Genomic DNA, 21572 nt, shown 5'->3' with positions numbered 1-21572 from the left:
AGCACTGACTAAATTCTGGAGAATCTGACTGTATCATGGGGAGAACATAACCTGGTCATGTTTAATTACTGCTGAAAAGTTGCATTTAGTTGTTTTTTTTTTAATGGACCGAAAATTTGGGGTATTTATTTTCTTCTCACTGAAAGAGGTTGAACTTGAACGAGAGGAAAAAAGCATGGAGCAAACTGACAGCTTCTTAGGCTTAAATGCCTGTCCCGAAGGAGGCGGCCGAAGTACAGTGTTCCGTGTTGGAAGCGGGATGGATTTGCTTCTTCCTTAGGCTGGATGCCTACAGCTGGGATCAGTTTGTCCCGAGCTCGAGGGAGTGGCTGATGAAAGAGCTGTTGAAACTGCTAAGTGACGTTTTCTGTGAAAGTCTTCAGGATTATATAAACTTGGATTAACTGTGCGAGGGTGGAAGTTTCTCCTCAGTCATTTTTTTGAGGCAGCTGTTTTAAAACTGTATTCGTAAGCTCAGCCACTTGCAAACTACTGATTTTCTTCCGTTACTGTCTGTGTTCCCATTACCTTGTCCGAAAGCTGCTCCAGAATTACACGGCTATGATATAAGCCTTCTAATTCCTAGGCAGAGTTTATTTGTATGTGGTTTATCCCTGTTTGTTTTGCCAGTGATGTCCTCTATCTCACCACCTTTATTCTCCAGGGCTTACACCTTTCCTTTTTGCCTTGGCAAAGAAGGTAGAAAAAAGCCAACAAAACACTTTGCTGAAGGCATGGAGGAATTGGCTTGGAAGGTTTGGACGTTTAAAAAGGATTACTCATGACAGTACCTGCAGAATTCTCCCAAACTTGGCCTTTCAAAGCTCACAAATCAGGCCTTCCAGACTATGAGACCAACTTAAAACAAAATAAAAAGGAAAATTAAAATGGTGTTTTTCTGTGGTACAGTTTGAGCCATTAAGGTGGATCTGGATTTGGGATTTCCTAGTAGCAACTTGTAGGAGCTAATTTTTCTTTTTGAAAGCTGCTAGTTTCATGCAATGACTTATGCCCAGGCATTTGGCTTTCAGGAAAGAAGCCAATTATAACTTGCATAATTTGGCAAAACTTCTTTTGTAAATGATTGGTAAGTCTAACCAACTGCAAGCTGAGGGAATTTGCACCTATTTGAGCCCAAATTTATACTTCAGTGAGTCTTCCCTTTATTACTACTTAACAAACCTTAAGCTAAGATTTCTTCTGACCAAGGTTGTTTTTATTTTTTTTCCCTGCACGCCATCAGTCCCTGTGCTCTGACCACTATTATATCTTGAGAAGGAGCAGAAAGGAACTACCTGGCAACGTGAGTCAGCAAAAATCATCTACATCATTGTGCAGGGTTTTCGGGCTGGAGGACAGTGTTTCAACAGCAGTCCAGCATTCCTGGTGTGTAAAACTCCTACAGGAGAGGGTGACTGGGTGTTGCTGTTATTGCATGAGCCCGTTCAGGAACAAGCTCCAATGGCATTTGTGCCAGTGATGGGAATATCCCAACAAGAGATCCTCTGAAAGGCAGTAGTGCTTTAGGGAAATGATTTAAGAGAAGGGTGCCTGCTGTGAGGAGTTTGCAGAGTAAGAAGAATTTAAGAATACCATAAGGAAACGCAGACAGATGTGAGGCAAATTTTTTAATACGTTGTATCTCGTCTCTGATTTCTGTATTGCCTCTCGTTGTCATTGCCTCGTACATCGTCTGTCTGTCGGGTCTAATTGCATTTAATAGAAATTTTCCCTGCAAGTAGTGACTGAGTCACTCATGCACATTTCCTCCCCCTGTTTTAGTATGTGAGGTTGAATAAAGTAAGAAGTCAGCAGACCCATGTTTTCCAAAGATGGCTGTGTCTGAACCACATCACACTGAAGATGTAGCCTTTAAAAGAGTGTCAGGAGTAGAAGTTGCTTGATATATGGGATAGATGTTAGTGTCACAGTCTAAATTCATAGCAGTGGCATGGGACGCCGAAGTGTCCCTTTCTGTTACTACTGAATTTTCCTAGAATTTCCCATTCGGTATCTTGCTAAAGCTTTTAAATTGGTCAGTAATGTGAAGCCGTTTGCTCATGAGATGAATCATCGTTAGTCATAAAAGATTCCTTATGACTTCCCGTTATGAGAGAAAAGGAACAGTAGAGAGGAGAGCACTTTTCAGTCTCACTCCTGCTGAAGGATGCCTGGGAAAGGAAATCCTACTTTTATTCTCTTTATGTAAAATGCTTGTTTGATTGATTGATTTACTTAAAGTGGTTGGAAGTTTAGCAATAACTTTTCCCTAATGCTGGCTTGTCTTCCATCAAAACAATTATTATAAACTAACTGATAAAGTGTTAGTATACATGATCTAACACTTTCAACAGTAGAAGGGTTATTCTAATGTCCTCTCCTATTTATAGGTTGTCCATGATTAATTGTGGTTAATCATTCTTATGGACTCAGAGAGCTGCACAGAAAACCACAGTTGTCCCAACCTTCCTCTGCTTTTGCTTGCAGGGAGCAGGGAGTAACGGTGTTCGTTTGACCATGGAGAGCGCGCTGACAGCCCGCGACCGCGTGGGGGTGCAGGATTTTGTCCTGCTGGAGAACTTCACCAGTGAAGCAGCGTTCATTGAAAATCTGCGTAAGCGCTTCAAGGAGAATCTCATCTATGTGAGTAACAAAGGAGCAGAAACCAAAGTCTTCACAAGTGACCTGAATTTGGGTATTCGATACAGCAGGCATACCGTACTTTGTTCAGCAGTTGTGGGGATTCGGAGACGATGGTATCAGCTTGAATAGACCATGGTTGATCATCTCAGAACAAGTCTGGGACAGGGTAATGTTAATACATGTAAGGGCCTCTTTTGCAGTGATCCAGTTGAGGTCTACTGGCATTTACTGGTCCTTCCAGCACTGAAAAGCCAACTTACACCACTTTCTACTCACACCACGTTCTTCCATTTCATGAACTCACTCTGTGGTGGACTTTCAGCAACTCCAGGCTTGAACCTAATCCCAGATAGTATATGAGAAGTAATCTGGTATTCTTGCTTGTTAGAAGCACGAAAACCATGCGTAGGTGCTGTTTATCCAGCAGGGATGAGGGGTCTAGCATAACTCCCGCAATGTCGTACTGCATGAGGAGGTCGCTTCTTCAGCACCCTTGGCTCTTTGGAGGCCCTTGGCCCTGCTGCAGGCAGGGCTTGTCAACCACATGAGCTTTCTGAGCAACTCTGGGCTCTCAGAGAATCCGCTGCTAGTCCTTATGTAACCTCTTCGTTTTGTGCTTTCTTTTTCAGACATACATTGGCTCGGTTTTGGTGTCTGTTAATCCATACAAGGAACTGGAAATCTACAGTAAACAGAACATGGAGCGATACCGCGGTGTCAGCTTCTATGAAGTTTCTCCTCACCTGTGAGTGGCCTGTGGGTAAACAGCGTAGTTTGTGCCATTCCCACACCGACGTGTGCAGTAATGACATGTGAAAGCAAGCAAATAGGACTTGTCCCAGATAATGCCCTAAAAATCATAGGGATATAAAGGATCTTTTACAGGGTGTGGTGTACGGCTCTTTCTATTCCTGTTTCTCTCTCCAAAGAGGATGAGTTGCCTTTGCAAGAGCAGTATTTGGAAAGGGAGGTGGTTCCTTCCTGGCTGGAGGAACAGAGCTGCTTACCCAGCCCTGGCAGAACAGGAGTTCATTGTTCCAAGGTTACTTGGGGTCTGCATGTCCGGATCGTGAGTTTCCCCTCCTGCTACATCGCTCATTCAGCATAATGCTAACTAGGGGAAAGAGTATGTATATATGTGCAGTGGTTTCTTTCCTACCTCTCCTGTTACTGCCTGACCAATATTTATCTGGTATTTCCCCTGTTGCTATGATACCATGAGTCTTGCTGGAACAAGGAATGTATTTATTTACATGGTCTGGCGTGGTGAGCATTCCCAATTTCCCATTTGAAAAAAAAAAAAAAAGTTTGAGGTTTGAAAGTTATTTTTGAAAGCATTTGAATTTTTTTGTCAGACTGAAAGAGAAAGATGACTGGGAGCTGAGGACGTTTGGCTCAAAAATGCTTTCTTTCAGCGCCAAGGGCCAAATTCTGAGCACTTCTTGGAGGCTTTTTTTTTTTGTGTGTGTTTTCTTTTTTTTTTTTTTTTAAAGAGGTCTTGGAAGAGCAGATGATATTATTTTTGAGCAAACTATTTGGATTGTTTCTTATTACTGGCACATAACCCAAAAGAGTAAGCAAAACAGAATGCGCTATGAGCACAGAGGGCGAGAGAAATGCCATTACTTGGGAAAGTCTGAATATTTGAAGTTGTATTTGTTAGGGTAAAAATGTGATTTTTGTAGTGTTTCAGGCTTCTTTTGTGGATCTACATGGGAGATGGTTAGACCAGAAAACCCCAGAATTTAAATCTGCTAAGTTTTCCCCTTGATCTAGATGCGTCAGCACATTCTGTTTATGTGCGGATGCCCTAAATAAGAGAGGCCTTCCCCCAAAAAGTAATCAGCAGTAGCTCAAATCAGCATCAGGCAGTTCCTGATGAAGCAACGGAGGTGGTGCAGAGGTAGCAGCTCATGCCTCAGGCTTCATCGCTTTGGCTTGTGATCTAGGCGCTCTTACTGGCTCCTTTGTCATGGGATGATAACTTTGTGACTCCCTGGAAAATTGTTGGGACTGTGGCTACCTTTTTATATGTGTGCAGTAAGTGCAGGACTGAGCACGATGGCAATGCTAATGTGTGACGTGGAGGGCTAGGCAGCTCTGCTTTAATTTCTGTGAGTGCTACACAAAATGATTTAAATCACAAAGTAGCTGATTATTTCTTAAGCTGTTTTCTTCCTTGTTGTAACTAGTCCCAGGAGAAATTGTAAAATGTGCAGCTCGTAAGTAAAAACCCTTGAGAGCTGTGATACCAAACACCAGTGCTGCTCCAACTGGAAAAAGTGTGTTCTTTGTTAACTGTTGTTAGCATCCCATTAAAAAACATTATATCATTTGATTATTTATGCATTTTAAAATATTCTGCAGACCACTGAAATTATCTGTAGCATGGTACTCACTGCTTCTTCTTTTACAGTATTTCGGGTGCCTTTTTTTGCTATTTCTCTTATTCTAAGCTGATTCTAGAAAGTTTTGCTACTCCAGTGTCAAAAGAGTTTAAGCTTGGCCTGAGCACAGGGTTCTCTGGGAAGCGCATCACATGTAGTCATTCAAAGGAGAAAATGTAGCCCTGTGGTCTTGAAACGCAGCATACTTCCCAGGGTGCTGTGTCACATCCTGTCCTATTTATAGCCTGCCGCGGGGCTCAGAGATGGTGACTGCAAATGGGACAGTGAACGTCCTTAAGTAAAGGGGATTCTGCAAGTGGTGTGCATGACTGTTAGCGTTCTGCTTCAAGTACCATAACCTCCCCCAGTCAAAACATGCAGTCTAGAGGCAGTCCATAAAATTTAAATGGAATTTATATTTATTCAACTGTTTTGCTTTCAAAATACTCCAGAGACAGAGTTTGGATGGGAAGAGAAGGACTTGATGAATTTAGTGGGGTAAGTGTGCAGTTGTGTTGCTAGGTAGCTCAGCGGTGTTGCCTTAGCACCAGGTATTAATAGACTTGAGGAGGCCATGGCTGTTATTTTGGTGTGATCATTTTTAATTAATTTTACAGCACGAGAATTAAAAAAAAAAAGTAGAAGAAGCAAAACCCAATAATTATTAAAAGGTTGTCAAGTGTATGAATTGTATGAAGACAGGGTATGTGCTTGATAACCACGTGTAGGACAGCTGAGGATTTTATTATTGAGGTCTTACGTGAGTGTATTTTGAAGGGCTAATGTTTCTCTTTCCTCTTATCACCTCCCATTGCATCTGGTCCTTCTTCTTCTCTCTTCTTCCATAAGCACTTGCCACCAATGTTTGTCAAACTCATCCTCCTGCTCTCTGGTGTTGTAAAAGTGTGTGATTCTGGGTAAAAGAACCTGTCTGGTCTACTGTGTGGAGGAAAATAGGAGAGAGAGAAAAAGAAACGAGGGAAGAAGCAGGAGTTGAAGCACAGCAGCAGTAAACCCTGGTTGTACGCAGGCAGGAGGAGGTGTTTGGTGTTTTGGGTAGTGCTTGGCCTAAGCTGGATGGTTGCTTAATGTAGCCTGCTGGATGTTTTAGCAGTCTGTTCTGGCGTAATCCAGTTCTTTTTATAATCTGAGAGAAGCTACGAGAGGTTGGTTGGGCTATTCAGGAGCCACGTAATGGGAGCCACCCAGATAGCAAAGTGCAGTTGTGACCTTCTGTGTCATCACTTAAAAGATAATCTAGAATAAAGATCAATGGAAAACAAGAAATTTCCTGAATGTAAAGCTTTTTTATCCTGTGTACCAATGTCAAGAAATCATGTATATTTAGAAAATTAAGTTTATCTGCACCAAGTAGTCTTTTTTTTGCAGAAAACATTCTCACCTGAGTAGGTGAAATGGTCAGGGAGAGCAAATGGCTCAGCTCTTTCCCCTTTCATAGCTTTCCATATTCACTGTCAAATGCTTTAAATAACATGAAGACCTTTTCCAAAAGAATAGTTTTTAAGGGAATTTAGCTTGTTAGATTTATGTTATCACCCTGCAGAAACTTGGCCCAATGGCTAAGATGTACACAGAGATGTCTGAAAGCGTTCACAGCAATCTCTCACAGCAATATGCTCTTATCCAATGCATGGCCATACATTTCTTTTTGAGGTGTCTCTGCTAGGAGTTTGCATTACGGGATAGTCTTAGCTGAGGAGTCTCTGCCCTTCACTTGTGGAAACAAACTAATGCCTGGTTGTCGTTGTTCTGTAGCTATGCTATCGCAGACAATTCGTACCGCTCTCTGCGCATGGAGAGGAAGGATCAGTGCATTCTGATATCCGGGGAGAGCGGGGCTGGCAAAACGGAGGCCACCAAGAAGATCCTGCAGTACTACGCGGTGACCTGCCCAGCCAGTCAGCAGGTTGAGACGGTGAAGGACCGCCTGTTACAATCCAACCCTGTCCTGGAGGTAATTCTAGAGTCTGCAGCACTGAAGCTTGACATTGAGTCATAGCAGCAGTACTCACATTTTCCGGCTGAGGGGGTGGAGGCAGCTGGACCCTACTGGGCATGATTAAGCTGTCTGTGCAGCGTGGATAGTGTATCCTGGGAACACAGGTTCACACCGGGTGGGCGGATCATTTGTACTGCACACAGGGGAATCCCAGTTTGCTTCCAAGCCAAAGAAATGGTCATCTGCTGCCAAACTCACTTGGCCCTTTCCTGTCCACCAGGAGCAATTCAGAAGTGGCCAGACTGCAGGGGAGAGAGAGGCATTTGAAGCGGGAAGAGTCCTGGTGTGCTGCATAAGTTTGCAAAGCCAGAAGTTGACACATCTCCTGTGGTCAGCTCTGCCCTCTGATAAATGCATTTGTGGGTGCATTTTCTAGTGCTGTGGTGTCCTCTAGTGTCCGGTCCTGAGCTGTCTTTGTAGTTCCCTTTAATATTTCCGTTCTACTCAAATCTGTGCAGAGCAGGAAAAGGTGTGCTCCCCGTGAGTGGGAAAACCCTGACAGGCCTAGGCCTGTTAGGTTAGTGCCCGCTGTGAGCAGAGCTGTGGATTACTGCAAGCAAATAGCTGTGATGAAAGAGGAAGCTTTGAAAAGATTGTCAGACATGACATATGCTGTCAGCAGTGAATTGGCCCTAAAATAAATTTGCTGGGAGGGTGGAATTGTTTTTAGGGGCATGCGTCATTTGCAATACTTGCACTGGGTATAAAGATCATCATTAGTACTTTGGGTGGTAATCTGTTTCCTTCTTGCTTTCCCATGCAAAAAGGACAAACCAAAACTTTAATGGCCATAAATAGACAACCGGCATCTTCACCAAAATGTATAAAAATAACGTTATTTGATACTGATTTATTTTTCTCTAATCATTTCTCATTTCAGGCCTTCGGAAATGCGAAAACCCTTCGGAATGATAACTCCAGCCGATTTGGGAAATACATGGACGTGCAGTTTGATTACAGGGTAACTTCAAATCTGTTTTATACTTCAGAACGGGTCCCAGTCATAATAGATCTCTGTTGCCTATGCTTTCTTGTATTGATGTGTGCATAGAGTGCACATTCCCTTGCTGACCATGTGAGCAGTATGGGAGCGAAGTTTGGTTCCAGAGGTTTTTATGGAACACGCTTTCCTTTCTTTCTCCCCTCATCCCTCTATATAGTGAGAGTGAGATTAAGTCCTCTTATTTCTGAGGTGTATGTGCACTGTGAAATGGATACTCCCAAACTAACTCCACATTAGTCAGCTGCGGACTGAAAATAATCTCTGTCCTCAGTAACGTTACATAGTGTTTGTCTCAATTCTGATTCAAACTGCGCCACGCTAGGAAGATGAACATAATGCAAGAACTGAGTAGCTAGATGTATTGTAGTCCTTTAAACTTCTCAGTACGTAATTCCTCCACACTCACAGTTTTGTTATTTTTCATTTCTGTTGAATCCCTTCTGAGAAGGAAGAATATACAAGTCAGGATATCATTCAATACATGCTGTAGCCATGTTCTATATAATTGTGTATTATTTTCACTTGATAGCTCATTTCATGTATGCTTCAAAACTCAAATTGATGTGTATATGCCATGATATATCTTGTGATACAAAGTAACCAAGGATTTTCTGCCTTCTTCTAGTCAATCATTTTGTGATTGCATGTCTTTGAACAGACTGCCAAAGAAGCAGAAATATTTTCCTCTCTGTTGATAAACTATTTCAATGTATCTGGTTCGATTTAGGGCGCTCCTGTTGGGGGCCACATCTTGAACTACCTCCTGGAGAAATCTCGAGTTGTGCACCAAAATCATGGCGAGAGGAATTTCCACATTTTCTACCAGCTGCTAGAAGGAGGGGAAGAAGACTTACTGCGAAGGCTAGGCCTTGAAAAGAACCCACAACAGTATCACTATTTAGTAAAGGTGTGTATTAACTAATAATTCTTAAGATATCGTTATATTTTAGGACAAATTTATTCACAGTTGACTTTATATCTTTATTCCCTTGCTTCAAAAATAACACTGAGATAGCTCCTATGAAAAGAAACATATGGCAGAAGTGCATTGAGCATGAGTAATATAACCTTTGATAATGATATACTTGTTTATATCAAACTGTGTATTTTTAGGGTCACTGTGCAAGGGTCAGTTCCATAAATGATAAAAATGATTGGAAGATTGTGCGAAGAGCCTTGTCCATTATAAGCTTCAATGACAATGAGGTGGAGGTAAGACTTGTTTGACAGCACAGCTGATTTTCCCTCTCTTGAGAATTTTTCTGCTTTGATTTATTTCTAACCAAATGCAGCCTTTAGAGTGCATGTGTTCCCTGCAAAAATCGTGAAACAAAATACAAAATGAGCGTTTGCACAGTGTGTTAACTAACACAAAAAATATCACTGCTGTTTCATTCTGTATCTGTTCCTGATTTCTGCCTGTTGCTTTCATCGTAGGATTTGCTGAGCATCGTGGCTAGTGTTCTGCATCTGGGGAATGTGCAGTTTGCTGCAGATGAGCAAGGAAATGCTCAGGTCACTACAGAGAATCAGATTAAATATCTGGCTAGGGTGAGTATCGCCAGTTAGATATATGTTACATTAAAGATGAATTAGTGTGGTTTACTTATTTTGAACTTGTTACTATTATATCATTTTAGAAGATGATTTAGATGTTGTCAAAAATGTACTTTTATTTGACGTAAATACAGTGCAAATATTAACATTAAAACATTTTTAATGCCAACTTCTTTATTTACCACTTTATCCACCAATGACTTAAGGTTTTTGCCTTCAGGCAGTGGGATGGGAATAGACCTACTCTGGAGATGAGTTTTGAAGAAGAGTTCTCATGGCTTTGCTCAGTCAGTTCTTTGTGCCAGAGAAGTCAAACCAAACTGTTATGTCATACAGCAAAAAGGAGTTGGTGTGCAGAAGGAAATGGGATGATTGACATTGCAAAAAGGCTTGCAGTGTGAATGGGAAACACAGGGTTGTTTCACTGGACTGTAATTTTGGGGACTAGCCTTTCTGATCTCTTAAAACCAGTACTGATGAATTGAATGTACTGCTTCATAAATAAATTTAACATTCTACTGCTTTGCAGCTTCTAGCGGTTGAGGGCTCTGTTCTGCGAGATGCACTGATCCACAAGAAGATCATAGCGAAAGGGGAAGAGGTAAGAACATGAATTGGGATCTGGGAGGCACATGGAAATTAAATCCAACTAGTGCAATACCATCAGCTCTATATTGACAGTAAGCCAGGGAAACTTAATCTGTCAGTGGAATAGGTGTTGAATGACGTTTTTTTTCTCCTTTTGTATGCAGTTAATCAGTCCCCTGAACCTGGAGCAGGCAGCCTATGCAAGGGATGCACTTGCAAAAGCAATATATGGACGCACTTTCTCCTGGCTTGTGAACAAGGTTAACAAGTCTCTTGCTTACAAGGTAAACAAATCTGTTGTTTATTGATACACAACCAAGTGTGAAAGGCAGTTTCAAATCTTTCAGCTGCAACACAAAGTCGTTGCATGCTTTACAGTGATTTCCAAGTTAATTTGTTTTCCACTAAGAAGAGAGTAAGGAGAATATGCTGTAACTAAATGGAGAAGATCCAGTGATGGATTGTAGCTGTAACTGACTGTGTGACTGCATACAAACACTTACTTTTTGTCCTATTGCAGGAAGGAGAGTTTCCAGGCTGGAGAAGTACAACAGTTCTAGGATTGCTCGATATTTATGGATTTGAGGTTTTCCAGCACAATAGGTTTGTATTCATTAGTGTCTTTGGGTTTTGAGTAAGCTGTGCATGACTCCATTATAGTGTTTTTTCTCCATTGTGAAATAAGACATTATTCCATCTCTGTTTCTTTTAATAAAAGAAAGAGATGATGTTTCAGCTTTAGGAAATCAGCTGAATAACTAGTATTGGCAGATCTTCTAACACTTTGGGCATTCAGATAATATTTAGCATTTACACCTATTTATGTTCCTGGTATTTTAGAGACTGATGTCTTTTGGGGGCATATTCATGTGCTAGCTTGAGCCATGCCTTTCATAGAATCATAGAATGGGTTGGGTTAAAGATCATCTAATTCCAATGCCCCTGCAAGGGCGACGCTTTCCACTAGACCAGATTGCTCAAAGCCCCATCCAATCTGTCCTTGAGCACTTCCAGGGATGGGGCATCCACCATTTCTCCGGGCAGCCTGTACCGGTGGTCGCCATCCTCTGAGTAAAGAATTTCTTCCTTTGTCCAGCTCTCTGGCACAGTTGTGGCTGTTGTTCTGGCATCTTTATGTGGTGGTATGAATGGGAAAACACAGCTGTAGAGCAGTGTATAGGATTATGTCAGAGTCTGGAACCTAACTCTGGCAGATAGCAATGAACCAAGACTCTGAATCTGTAGTTTTTCTCTTTCTCAGTGTTACACTCTTCGTGTCTGTTTTTCCCTCCTTTTGGAACTCTTTCATGAGATTCACTAAATAATGAATTCAATAAATATAGATTCACTAAATAATTCACCGTACCTCTTACATTTCTCTTGATTACACATAGATATATTCATGCTACTGTCCTCTGATTATAGCTTATTTTACTTGTCATACAGTATTAATGATTATTTTTCTGATTTTTGTTTCCAGCTTTGAGCAATTTTGTATTAATTATTGTAACGAAAAATTGCAACAGCTCTTCATAGAGCTCACATTAAAGTCAGAACAAGAGGAATACGAGTCAGAAGGCATAGCGGTAAGAGCCAGTAAAATCACTCCTACTGTCGTCTTAGTAGCACCTCCAGCAGGCCAAGGACAGATGATTAGAAAAGGAGCTTTAATAACGGTCTCCAAAGTACATGATTTAAAGAGATTTTCTTTTACCTTTCTTTTCAAACTGCCTTGGTAACAGTGTGCAATACAGCTAGAAGCAACTAATGCCATTTCAATCTTTTACTTTGATAAAAAAGATGCTTTTTAAAGGGAATGTTAAGAAAATAAATGTGATGAGTGAAAAAGCTTTACATTTCAAATGACACAGTGGTTATTTAAATAAGGTGCTGTCTAAAATGTTCTGAAATTTTCACATTTTTTCCTGTCAAGAATTGTCGTCACCCAAGTGTGATTTCTTGTCTTTGCAGTGGGAACCAGTTCAATATTTCAATAACAAAATCATTTGTGATTTGGTGGAAGAGAAGTTCAAAGGCATCATTTCTATTTTGGTGAGTTGACGTGACCTTTTAAAATGAAACGCTGGGGAAGTGGAGTGGAAATCAAGGGGGAGAACACAGAAAAAGGGTCTAAATTTATATTAGGACTGTTTGGGCAGGTGGGAAGAGCAATGATACACTGAACCGTGACACCACTACAAGTCATATTGTGTCATCCCCATCTGCCCAAAGTAAAGAAACTTCCAATCCAGGCAGTCTGGAAGGAGTAAATTGTTCTCCTATTCGACTCAACAATTCTTCATTTGTTGAACTAAGTGAAATGAAGGCATGAGGTGGCCTACATATTAAAAAGCCAAAGGGTCAGGCTGGGACAATGTTTCAGTGAGACAGAATTAGAGTTGGCCTGTATGCTTGCAAGCACAGAAAGAAATCAATACTGGAATGCTTGTGTTTTCAGGACGAAGAGTGTCTGAGACCTGGGGATGCCACAGATACAACGTTCTTGGAGAAACTGGAGGAAACTGTGAAGAACCACCCCCATTTTCTCACGTGAGTGTTCATACAGCTGAGGGCATCTTTACTGGGTGTATCCAAGTGTGATAGAGCCTACAGGTTTAATTATTGCTGGGTAACTTTATAAAGCATTGTGTTTATGACGGTAGATAACCTAGATATACTAGGGCCCTAGATATACATCCTAGATATACTGGGCCACACATAAAAGATGACCATGTTTTCATTTGCAAAGAGATTGTGAGTTAAGATAATATTGAACAAGCAGGTATAACAGAGTTGGAGAAAAAAGGAAAGATGTGTTAGACTGGCAGGAAAAGACCGTGTCCAATTTATGCGCTGAATCTTCTGTGCTTACACATTGTCTAAGCCTGAGTGAGACGTGTAAAGGTCCTCAGCTTTCTGTTGCTGGCTTGCCTCTTCACCAGTCTCTTGCTGGCATCCAACTGCTAATATCCAAGGAACTGGGCAGGATTGCAGTTTCTTGTCTCTTCCAAGGTCTGGTCCAATACTTCAGGTGTGACCAGCTCTGTTTTGGTGTACCATGCCAGATTATTACCCAGCATTAATGGTTTCCTGGGGGGTGACAACTGATGCCTGAAGTCTAGCCTACAAGTAACTGGAACATGCAGCAGAATTTCGCTGGTAACATTAGTGTTCAGAGGTGTATTTGCATTAGAATGATTTTAGCAGTGCTGGTGCTTTTGAAATTGAGGAGTTACTAATTCACCTTCATTTACATCTGCTTCCCAGACACTGTTGATAATCCTCCTTTGACTTTGGTAACCTATCCTATTGCTGCCACTCCAGTTTTGTGGATATGAATTCCATGTTTTAGCTTGTGAATTGTCTGCCTTGGCTTTAGAGCTGCAAATTTCTTTTTATTCTTAATTGAACATTCTGCTTTGCTCAGATCGGGGTCTGTATGGCAACTCACAAGTATGCCAGCCTGCTGCCAACATCTTCACTGCCCTCTTGCCTGCTGCCTCTACTCTGATTTCATGTACACACAGAGCCATTCTGCAACCTTGCCAGGAAGCTGAAAGTTCATCTATCAGAAATAAACATAAATAGATTTTATGACATTTTTATGATTTGCTGGTTGATAACTCACCTTTTTTTACTTTTGGTCTTAAAGATCAACAAGTGTAATTTTTAATTTTTTTCCTCCTGTGTTCATCTAGTCCCACTCTAGGATCATATACCATAGTGGTTTTTGAGGTGATTCCCCACATGAAACAAATGCTTGTTCCTCATGAAGCTTCTTCACTTTCTCTCCAGGCACAAGCTTGCTGACCAAAAAACTCGCAAGTCTTTAGGGCGGGAAGAGTTTCGGCTTTTGCACTATGCTGGAGAGGTCACCTACAGTGTTGCAGGTAAATGTGTGCATCATCTCAATTCTCTCTCACTCCTTTTTCCTTCTTTCATCCCCTGCCCTCTGAATTAAAACAGCTTTACTAGGTAGCAAAGACAAATCTGGTTATAGAGTAGTTCCATGTATCATCTGATTAACCAGATTAATTTCCCATCTCAAATTCCTGCCTTGTTGTGAAATTTCTGTGGAACAGTGGTGGCAGCCTGAGTGGTTTCTTTTTCTTCCAGGTTTTCTAGATAAAAACAATGACCTTCTCTTTCGGAACCTGAAGGAGGTGAGTATGGATGCAGGGTGCTCCCAGTACTCAGCAGCAGAACAAGGAGGCGGGTTCAAAGTGGGGTGGCATCTGAGGGAAAAGATTCTTTTAATCTCCACCCAGAGAATGCATGTCCATAGGGCTGCATTATGAAAAGGCAAATTAAAGTATTCAAAATTTGTTTTATTAAAAACAAAACAACCCAAGACCGTTTTGTCATGTTTCTCTAAAAGTTCTCTGAAGTTCATTTTGTACTTTATCTCTGAAAATGTCTCTCTCTGCAGACCATGTGCAACTCTGAGAATCCTATCATAAATCAGTGTTTTGACAGGACGGAGCTGACAGACAAAAAGAGACCCGAAACGGTAAGGATACAAGAGCTGGGTGGAAGTGTGGCTATTTCCTCTTTTTTTTAAAGATACGTCCTGTCTAACATGGTAACCTAAATACAAGCCTCTTACCTTTAAAGCTGTGGGACTGTGAAGTTTGTTCTGCAGTCACAGGTACTGGCTGTAAGTCATCACATCATTCATGGTTTTCTTTCTTTTCTCCTAGGCAGCAACTCAGTTTAAAAACAGCCTCTCTAAACTCATGGAAATTCTGATGTCCAAAGAACCATCCTACATCCGATGCATGAAACCTAACGATGCTAAACAGGCTGGTATGGCTGTGGTTAACTCTTCACCTGTGTGCTCTTCTACAACAGCTATACAGACCACAAGATCCCAGGCAGTGAGGCACAGAAAGGAGCTCAAATGAATAAGTCTTGCAAGAGTTTTAATTTTGGGTCTGTGCCAGAGCTTCTTGTGGGAGGGGGGTGGTAGTACCAGCAGCCAGGAATCAGAATGGAGGCACTGGTCTTGGGTAAAGTGACAGAATGAGGTCGTATTTGAAGTCAAGAATGGTGAACCTACATAACTTCCTTTTAATGATTTTATTCTCCCTCATTTCCTCCTCCTGTCTGCGTAGAACATCCTAAAGGATAAATTCTATTCTGGAACTAAATGTAAATGTATACTAAAAGAGGGAGGGACACGAGACACAAAATAAGTTGTGTGACTTGAACCATGAGGATGGGGTAGAGGTTAAAGATAACTGTAAGATAAAATAATTCTGAACTGAGTATTTCCCTTCTCTGCATGAATGGACAACTATACATTAATGAAGTTTCTCTGTTTTCATACTCTCTCAAGATCGATTTGATGAAGTCCTAATCCGACATCAAGTGAAATACCTGGGGTTGATGGAGAACCTCAGAGTGCGGAGAGCTGGCTTTGCGTATCGAAGGAAATACGAAGTTTTTCTGCAGAGGTAGGATTACCCTGGCCTTATCTCTCCCTGCTGCTCCCTCCCCCTGGTCTTGGTCCTTTAGGTGTTGAGGCCGGGAAAGTGTTCCAAAAAGCAAAGAGCAGCCCTTATACCTGAAAGAGTTATTTCTTTGAGGGAGAGAGGAGAATGACCTCTCTCCCTTTCTGTTACTTATCTCCCTACGATTTCTTCTGCTGTCAATCCACAGGTACAAATCACTTTGTCCAGAAACATGGCCTACATGGGATGGACGGCCCCATGATGGCGTGGCTGTGCTGGTGAAACATCTTGGCTACAAACAGGAAGAATACAAAATGGGACGGTTAGTTCTCATATTTTCTCAATTTGAGGTTATGAATCATTGGACATCAATGTCATTGCTCTTAAATAAAGCTTCTCTGTTTCATGGGCAGGCAAAAGATTAGAGATCCCGAAGGGAATGCTAAGGGCAGGAAGCAAACTTCTCCTGCATGTTAAACATTATTCTGAATTTCTATTTCTAGAACAAAGATTTTTATCCGCTTTCCCAAGACTTTGTTTGCAACGGAAGATGCTCTGGAAGTGAGGAAGCAGAGCCTGGGTGAGTCACACACACTGCAGTAGCTTCATGGACAGTTAGCTGTCTGGTTTGTGATATTTTTTTATTGTTGTTATTCATCGTTTTGTTTTTTTTGTTTGAACAGTTTAACCTGTTTGTATCAAAATATGCTTGGTTGTGATTTCAAATTGCTGTTTCTCTTACACTTTCAGCAACAAAAATGCAGGCCACGTGGAGAGGTTTCTACCGTCGAAAAAAATTCCTGCACATGAAACACTCAGGTATGAGGGAGAAAGGAAACTGCAATGCTGTGTCATTGCATGGGTGAAGTGGCCATTGCTGTTTTGAGAAGTAAAAGGTGACTTGATTTTGGTGTGCAAGAAGGAAAAATCCCTGAAGCCTTGCTGGAAGTAGAATGGTAGATGTTAGCATACCCATTCCTTCCATGTTAGTCCTTGAGACTCTGAGTAAGAGAATAGGCTTAACTCATGTTCACACAGCAGCTCCCATACAGCAGGTCCCATCTGCCAGTGCTTTTTATTGCCATTTATCCATTGCGTTATATTGTTAAGAATTTCAATTATATTCTTTCCCATGTGTCACTGTGAAGGCTGTTGGTTTTTTGTTTTTTTTTCAGAGTACATACTTAAGCACTGTTTGTTGCCAGTTTTGTGTGAAGTCAATATTGGTATGAAGGAGCTCGCTTAGTGTAAAATGTTTGTATTTTTAGCAATAGCTATCCAGTCCTGGTGGCGGGGAACCTTAGGACGCCGAAAAGCTGCCAAGAAGAAGTGGGCAGTAGAGACTATCAGAAGGTGTGTAAACAGTAACCTCAGCCCATTGAATGGGTACTTATTTACTAACAATGAGATGATGTAAATGATGTTACCTGTCACTACGATGTCAGAGATTTTTATTAATAAATTACAACTATTATTAAATAAAGCTCAGGAAATAAGAATTCTGTTATCTCAAAGCAACCATAGGAAGTTATTTTGTGGCAAATATTTGAGTAAGCACGTCTGAAAATGGGCAAGGCTGTCTGTTTGGCTAATCTGACTGCAGATGCAACAGACATTAAAAAACTTGCTTTGCCTATTTTTTTATTGTTATATAAACTTTCATTTTGGCAGTCAGCCCTTCTGGGTTATTCACTCCATTTTATTGAGTTCCTTTTTCTTATAAATTGCAGTTCCCTTTTCCTCTCAAGTTTGATGTCTATTCTGGGGACTGGCCCAAATCTCCTAATTCTCCATTGATTTTATGTTAATCCACCTTTTACCCTAGCTATATCTGAAAGTTCACTGGGGACCCAGACATGGTTGGATTGGAAGAGACCTCTAAATATCTTCAGTTTTGACCAATCTTCTATTTTCTTTCCTCTTCCTCAGATTCATTAAGGGTTTTATTTACCGGAATCACCCTCGCTGCCCAGAGAATGAGTATTTCCTTGATTACATCCGCTTTTCCTTCCTGATGAACCTCAAGCGTAATTTACCAAAGAACGTTTTAGACAAATCATGGCCAACTCCTCCTCCATCGCTCTGTGAGGTAGGCTCAACTGCACCAGGGTCAGATGAATGATACATGAGTTGGAGGAGACAAATGGCAGTATGGAAGACCACGGGCCACCAAAGGCCTGGGGGGAGCCGCCTGCTATGAGAGCAAGAAAGAACCAGGTTCTCGCTCAGGTTTCACATTGCATTGGCATCTCTACAAGTAGAATTAATCAAAATACCATCACATTTGTGTAATTAGCATAGCTGTAAAATTATTAGAGCTATAGTGCTGAACTCTTGAGAGAGTTTGGTGTTGTTGCAACACTATTTTCTAGTGTTCTTCCCATCCATTTCTGAAATTTTCTTTCTTTTTCCTCTGACCAAATTAAGTTCCCTCTGGACAGCTAAGTTGGCTGGAATAACAAATTGGTTATTCCAGAACATACTGAATTTCTTCCATTGCCATTAATTCTAAACCGTATTCTAAGGAATAATTCTGTTCTTAAATTGCCATTTAATTCTAAACCAGATGGAGAATGTTGTGGGACAAAAGTCTATTTTCCACCTTTCTAAGACAGTTTAAGTAATAAAAAGTGATTGTCAGTAACGAAACAGTATCTTAATTCAGCCATGGATTTTCTGCAGTAGTTTCTCTTTTTTTCATTGTTTGAGTTGCTTTGTCAGTTTGAGCTATTTTCACTTATTGTGTGAAACCTCCTTCAGGCGTCCCAGCTCTTGCGACAGTTATGCATGCAGAACATGGTCTGGACCTACTGCAAGAGAATCAGCCCAGAGTGGAAGCAACAGGTACCTGGCAACTTTGTGTTCTTTCACAGACTATTTTGATGTTGTATTGTTCTATACTGTTTCATTGTTGCTCTAGATAAAAAGATTAAAAATTATACTGAAATTTGATTCATCTTAGTCTTAGGGTAGCCATATTTTTTTTTTATATTAAAAAAAAGTCAGTGAAGAGAGCTAATTAATAGGCAATGTATACATTAAACAGTTTCATCTAAACTGTTTTGAGAGATTATGGTAATAGTTGCCTTTAAACTTTTTTTTTTAATTGGATTGTATATCATACTGCTTATGAAGGCCTGTAAAGTCTTAAGTGCATGTAATGAAATGCTGTGGATTAGTTAGTGGCTGAGCCTATGATTAAGGACACAGGATTAATACCAGCCATTACTGAGCTGGAGGTGGAAACAGCTCCACTTTCTTCTCCCAAGCAAACAAGGCTTATGAATATCCTTTATCTACATTTTTACCTGTAAATCATCTCCTGTCTGTTTGCTCTATACAAAAACAAAAGGGATTTCCTGTTTCCTCGTTCCCTGGTTTTGTTCTCATTCTGAAGGAACAGAAGTTAGAGCTAAGAGTACTGGTCATATTTACCCCCGGAAGACTGCCACTGTAGAAAGGACCAAAGGTTTATGGTGACTCATCTTCTAAACAAGAACTCCCAGGACTTAATGGTACCTAGCTGAGTTGTACTATTTGTAAGAGGATAAGGTAGAGAATACTGAATAGATGAGAGAGCTGTAATAAATGTGTTACACTGTGCTAATAACATCTTAACTTCTTTTGTCAGTAGTTCAGTAAAGATGGTGATTAGCTGAAAAGGCTTCAGCAAAAATATCTGAACCATAGGAAAAAAAAACATCCTACGGGGCAAAGCAGGAAAACAAATCGTTTAGCTTAACTAGGCTGAGTATCTCTGAAGTGGGAGAATTCTGAGACCTTTTAACAAAGGCATGATGTAGACATCATATCTGGTCTCTGGCTTTTGATAAATTCAAACTAGAAGTACATATTTGAGAATTAAAAAAAGTGAAATTTCTTTTCTATCCTAAAACAAGGATAGCTGTTGAAAAGATAAGGGGCATATGGAAGACTTTATGTAATTTTCTGACTAGCGTGATTCAGCTCAAAAGTAGATGACTTAAAAGAAAAAGAAAACCACAGAGGCTCTTTGAAGTCAAACTTTTTTTTATTTGAAGCAAGATTTTCTACTTAACAGAATACATCTTTTGTCCTTGCAGCTGGAACAAAAAGTAATTGCCAGTGAGATTTTTAAGGGTAAAAAAGACAATTACCCTCAGAGTGTTCCTAGACTCTTCATCAACACTCGACTTGGTGAGTAGGTGTTGCAAAGTTGAACGCGAAGAAGAAAGAGGGAGATTCATCTCCTCTTTTCTTGCTTGAAATTTCTCTTATCCCATCTCTTCGGTTTTAATTTAGGTAATGAAGAGATAAACACTAAAGTCCTTCAGGCTTTAGAAAACGAAGCAATTAAGGTAAGACCTGTGTCCTAATATTTTTTTCAAGTTTTCATAATTATGCAGCAGGATTTAAGTCTTTATCAGAAGATTAGACTGCTGAAGAAAATATAGCAAGAATTTTACCTTAACATTAAGCTGGTAACACCTTCGAAGATAGTCTACATGAGGACCTGGTGGCTCAAAAATGCAATTGGGAGGTTTGGGCAAGTTTGTCAGCTAGAATTAAAGGGGTTGCAGCTTGCATTGCTGGTGTTCATGATGCTTTGAGATGCTTAAAGGGGAGAGGAAAGGAGCAATTAAGTCTATGCAGACTGAAGCTAAATCATAGATTTTTCAAGCACAGTCAGACAGCCATAGTCATCAAGTTATTGTTCAGAACTCCTCTAGGTCAACAAGGAAGTCTGTGGCAGAACTCAGAATAGGACTCAAAAGGATTGTCTTCACTCCCAGTTTACAAAGCACTGGTTAGTACCTCCTGCAAGCTCTCTAGACTAGATGGAAGGTAGCTGCCAATTATACAAGTTGTATTTTTAGCACTGATAACACTTACTTCAGTATGCAGTTCCTGTGATCAAATATGACCGGAAAGGATACAAAGCAAGAGCACGGCAACTGCTTCTTACCCAAAACGCAGTCATCATTGTTGAAGACTCCAAAATCAAACAACGGATTGACTATGCCAATCTGACAGGTGAGATTGCTAACATAAATGGGGCTTAGCTCACGTGATTTTAGTCAGCATGACAACTAACTTCAGTTAAAATACAATAATAAAAAAATAACCAGTTGGTTTTTGTCCTGGACAAGAATGTCAGGTATATAAATATACTTGTCCTGACAAGTATTTTAAGTCTGAAATATGTTGAACTTGTTTTTTCTAAAATTAAATTCCTTAAAATGTCACAAAAATTACTCAATTCATCTCCCCAGAAACCTCTCAAGTCATTTCCCAATTGCACATCTCCACTGCAGGGAAGTTGCACCATTATTACACAGCAGCTGCTTGGGACACTGGCTTTTAGCCCTCTAAATATTTGACATTGACGTCAAATATTTGGGGGAGGGGGAACTTGGTCAGAGAGAAAGAAAATTGCCGAGTCCGGTACATGATTTGGCTTTGGCTTATCTGAAACCTCTCACTTCACAGCCTCAGCTCCAGCTCCCAGCATTGCTACAGTTCCTCCTTGCAGCCAGTTTTTGTGCTAATCATTTCAGCGTTACCCTAACGCAATTACCTACTGTGTTTGTAACTGTCACCATTTAAAATGGTTTCCATAGGCAACACTAATTTGGGGTTCTGGGACTCCCATAAGACATGATTACTGCAGAGCTGTACGTTCATCACTGCTAGGGCTGGGCTACCTCAAATGGCATCGCTAATCAGATCTCTCTATTATACAAAATAGGTGTTAAACAAATCCAGAGAACAGGCATTCCTACTTCTGATGGACAGAGGCACCTGAAAGTTTTTTTTCACGTTAAGAAGCCCAGCTATAAGCTGATTGTCTGTCACCTTGCAGCCTCTTCAGGCTCTCTGCTGACACCTTAGTGCACTGCTGCTGCGCAGCTTCTCAGCTGTCAGGTTTCTCGGTGTGGGAC

General features: G+C 40.7%; 1 protein-coding gene across 8 annotated transcripts in view; it reads left to right on the top strand.

Annotated features, from left to right (window-relative positions):
• The window catches only part of MYO1C (myosin IC), a 56602-nt gene that overhangs the window by 31177 nt on the left and 3853 nt on the right, over positions 1–21572 (top strand). For 4 of the 8 annotated variants that reach the window (XM_035559020.2, XM_035559025.2, XM_035559022.2 and 1 more), the window contains exons 2-28: positions 2488–2643; positions 3273–3388; positions 6807–7005; positions 7931–8011; positions 8781–8960; positions 9167–9265; positions 9491–9604; positions 10140–10211; positions 10363–10482; positions 10719–10801; positions 11679–11784; positions 12170–12250; positions 12657–12748; positions 13994–14088; positions 14315–14361; positions 14628–14708; positions 14899–15004; positions 15537–15654; positions 15860–15973; positions 16155–16231; positions 16402–16470; positions 16920–17004; positions 17581–17740; positions 18412–18495; positions 19734–19827; positions 19933–19988; positions 20529–20664. In XM_035559020.2, coding sequence (XP_035414913.1) covers positions 2488–2643; positions 3273–3388; positions 6807–7005; positions 7931–8011; positions 8781–8960; positions 9167–9265; positions 9491–9604; positions 10140–10211; positions 10363–10482; positions 10719–10801; positions 11679–11784; positions 12170–12250; positions 12657–12748; positions 13994–14088; positions 14315–14361; positions 14628–14708; positions 14899–15004; positions 15537–15654; positions 15860–15973; positions 16155–16231; positions 16402–16470; positions 16920–17004; positions 17581–17740; positions 18412–18495; positions 19734–19827; positions 19933–19988; positions 20529–20664 — 2821 coding nt within the window. Of the gene's footprint in view, positions 1–1243; positions 1387–2131; positions 2206–2487; positions 2644–3272; positions 3389–6806; positions 7006–7930; positions 8012–8780; positions 8961–9166; positions 9266–9490; positions 9605–10139; positions 10212–10362; positions 10483–10718; positions 10802–11678; positions 11785–12169; positions 12251–12656; positions 12749–13993; positions 14089–14314; positions 14362–14627; positions 14709–14898; positions 15005–15536; positions 15655–15859; positions 15974–16154; positions 16232–16401; positions 16471–16919; positions 17005–17580; positions 17741–18411; positions 18496–19733; positions 19828–19932; positions 19989–20528; positions 20665–21572 lie in introns of those variants that run through there. The other 4 variants (XM_035559019.2, XM_035559021.2, XM_050714826.1 and 1 more) reach the window with 3 other exon arrangements.

This window comes from Cygnus atratus, chromosome 20 (assembly GCF_013377495.2).
Source record: "Cygnus atratus isolate AKBS03 ecotype Queensland, Australia chromosome 20, CAtr_DNAZoo_HiC_assembly, whole genome shotgun sequence".
NCBI classification, from domain to species: Eukaryota; Metazoa; Chordata; class Aves; order Anseriformes; family Anatidae; genus Cygnus; species Cygnus atratus.
This window is presented reverse-complemented; position numbering and strand designations above follow the sequence as displayed.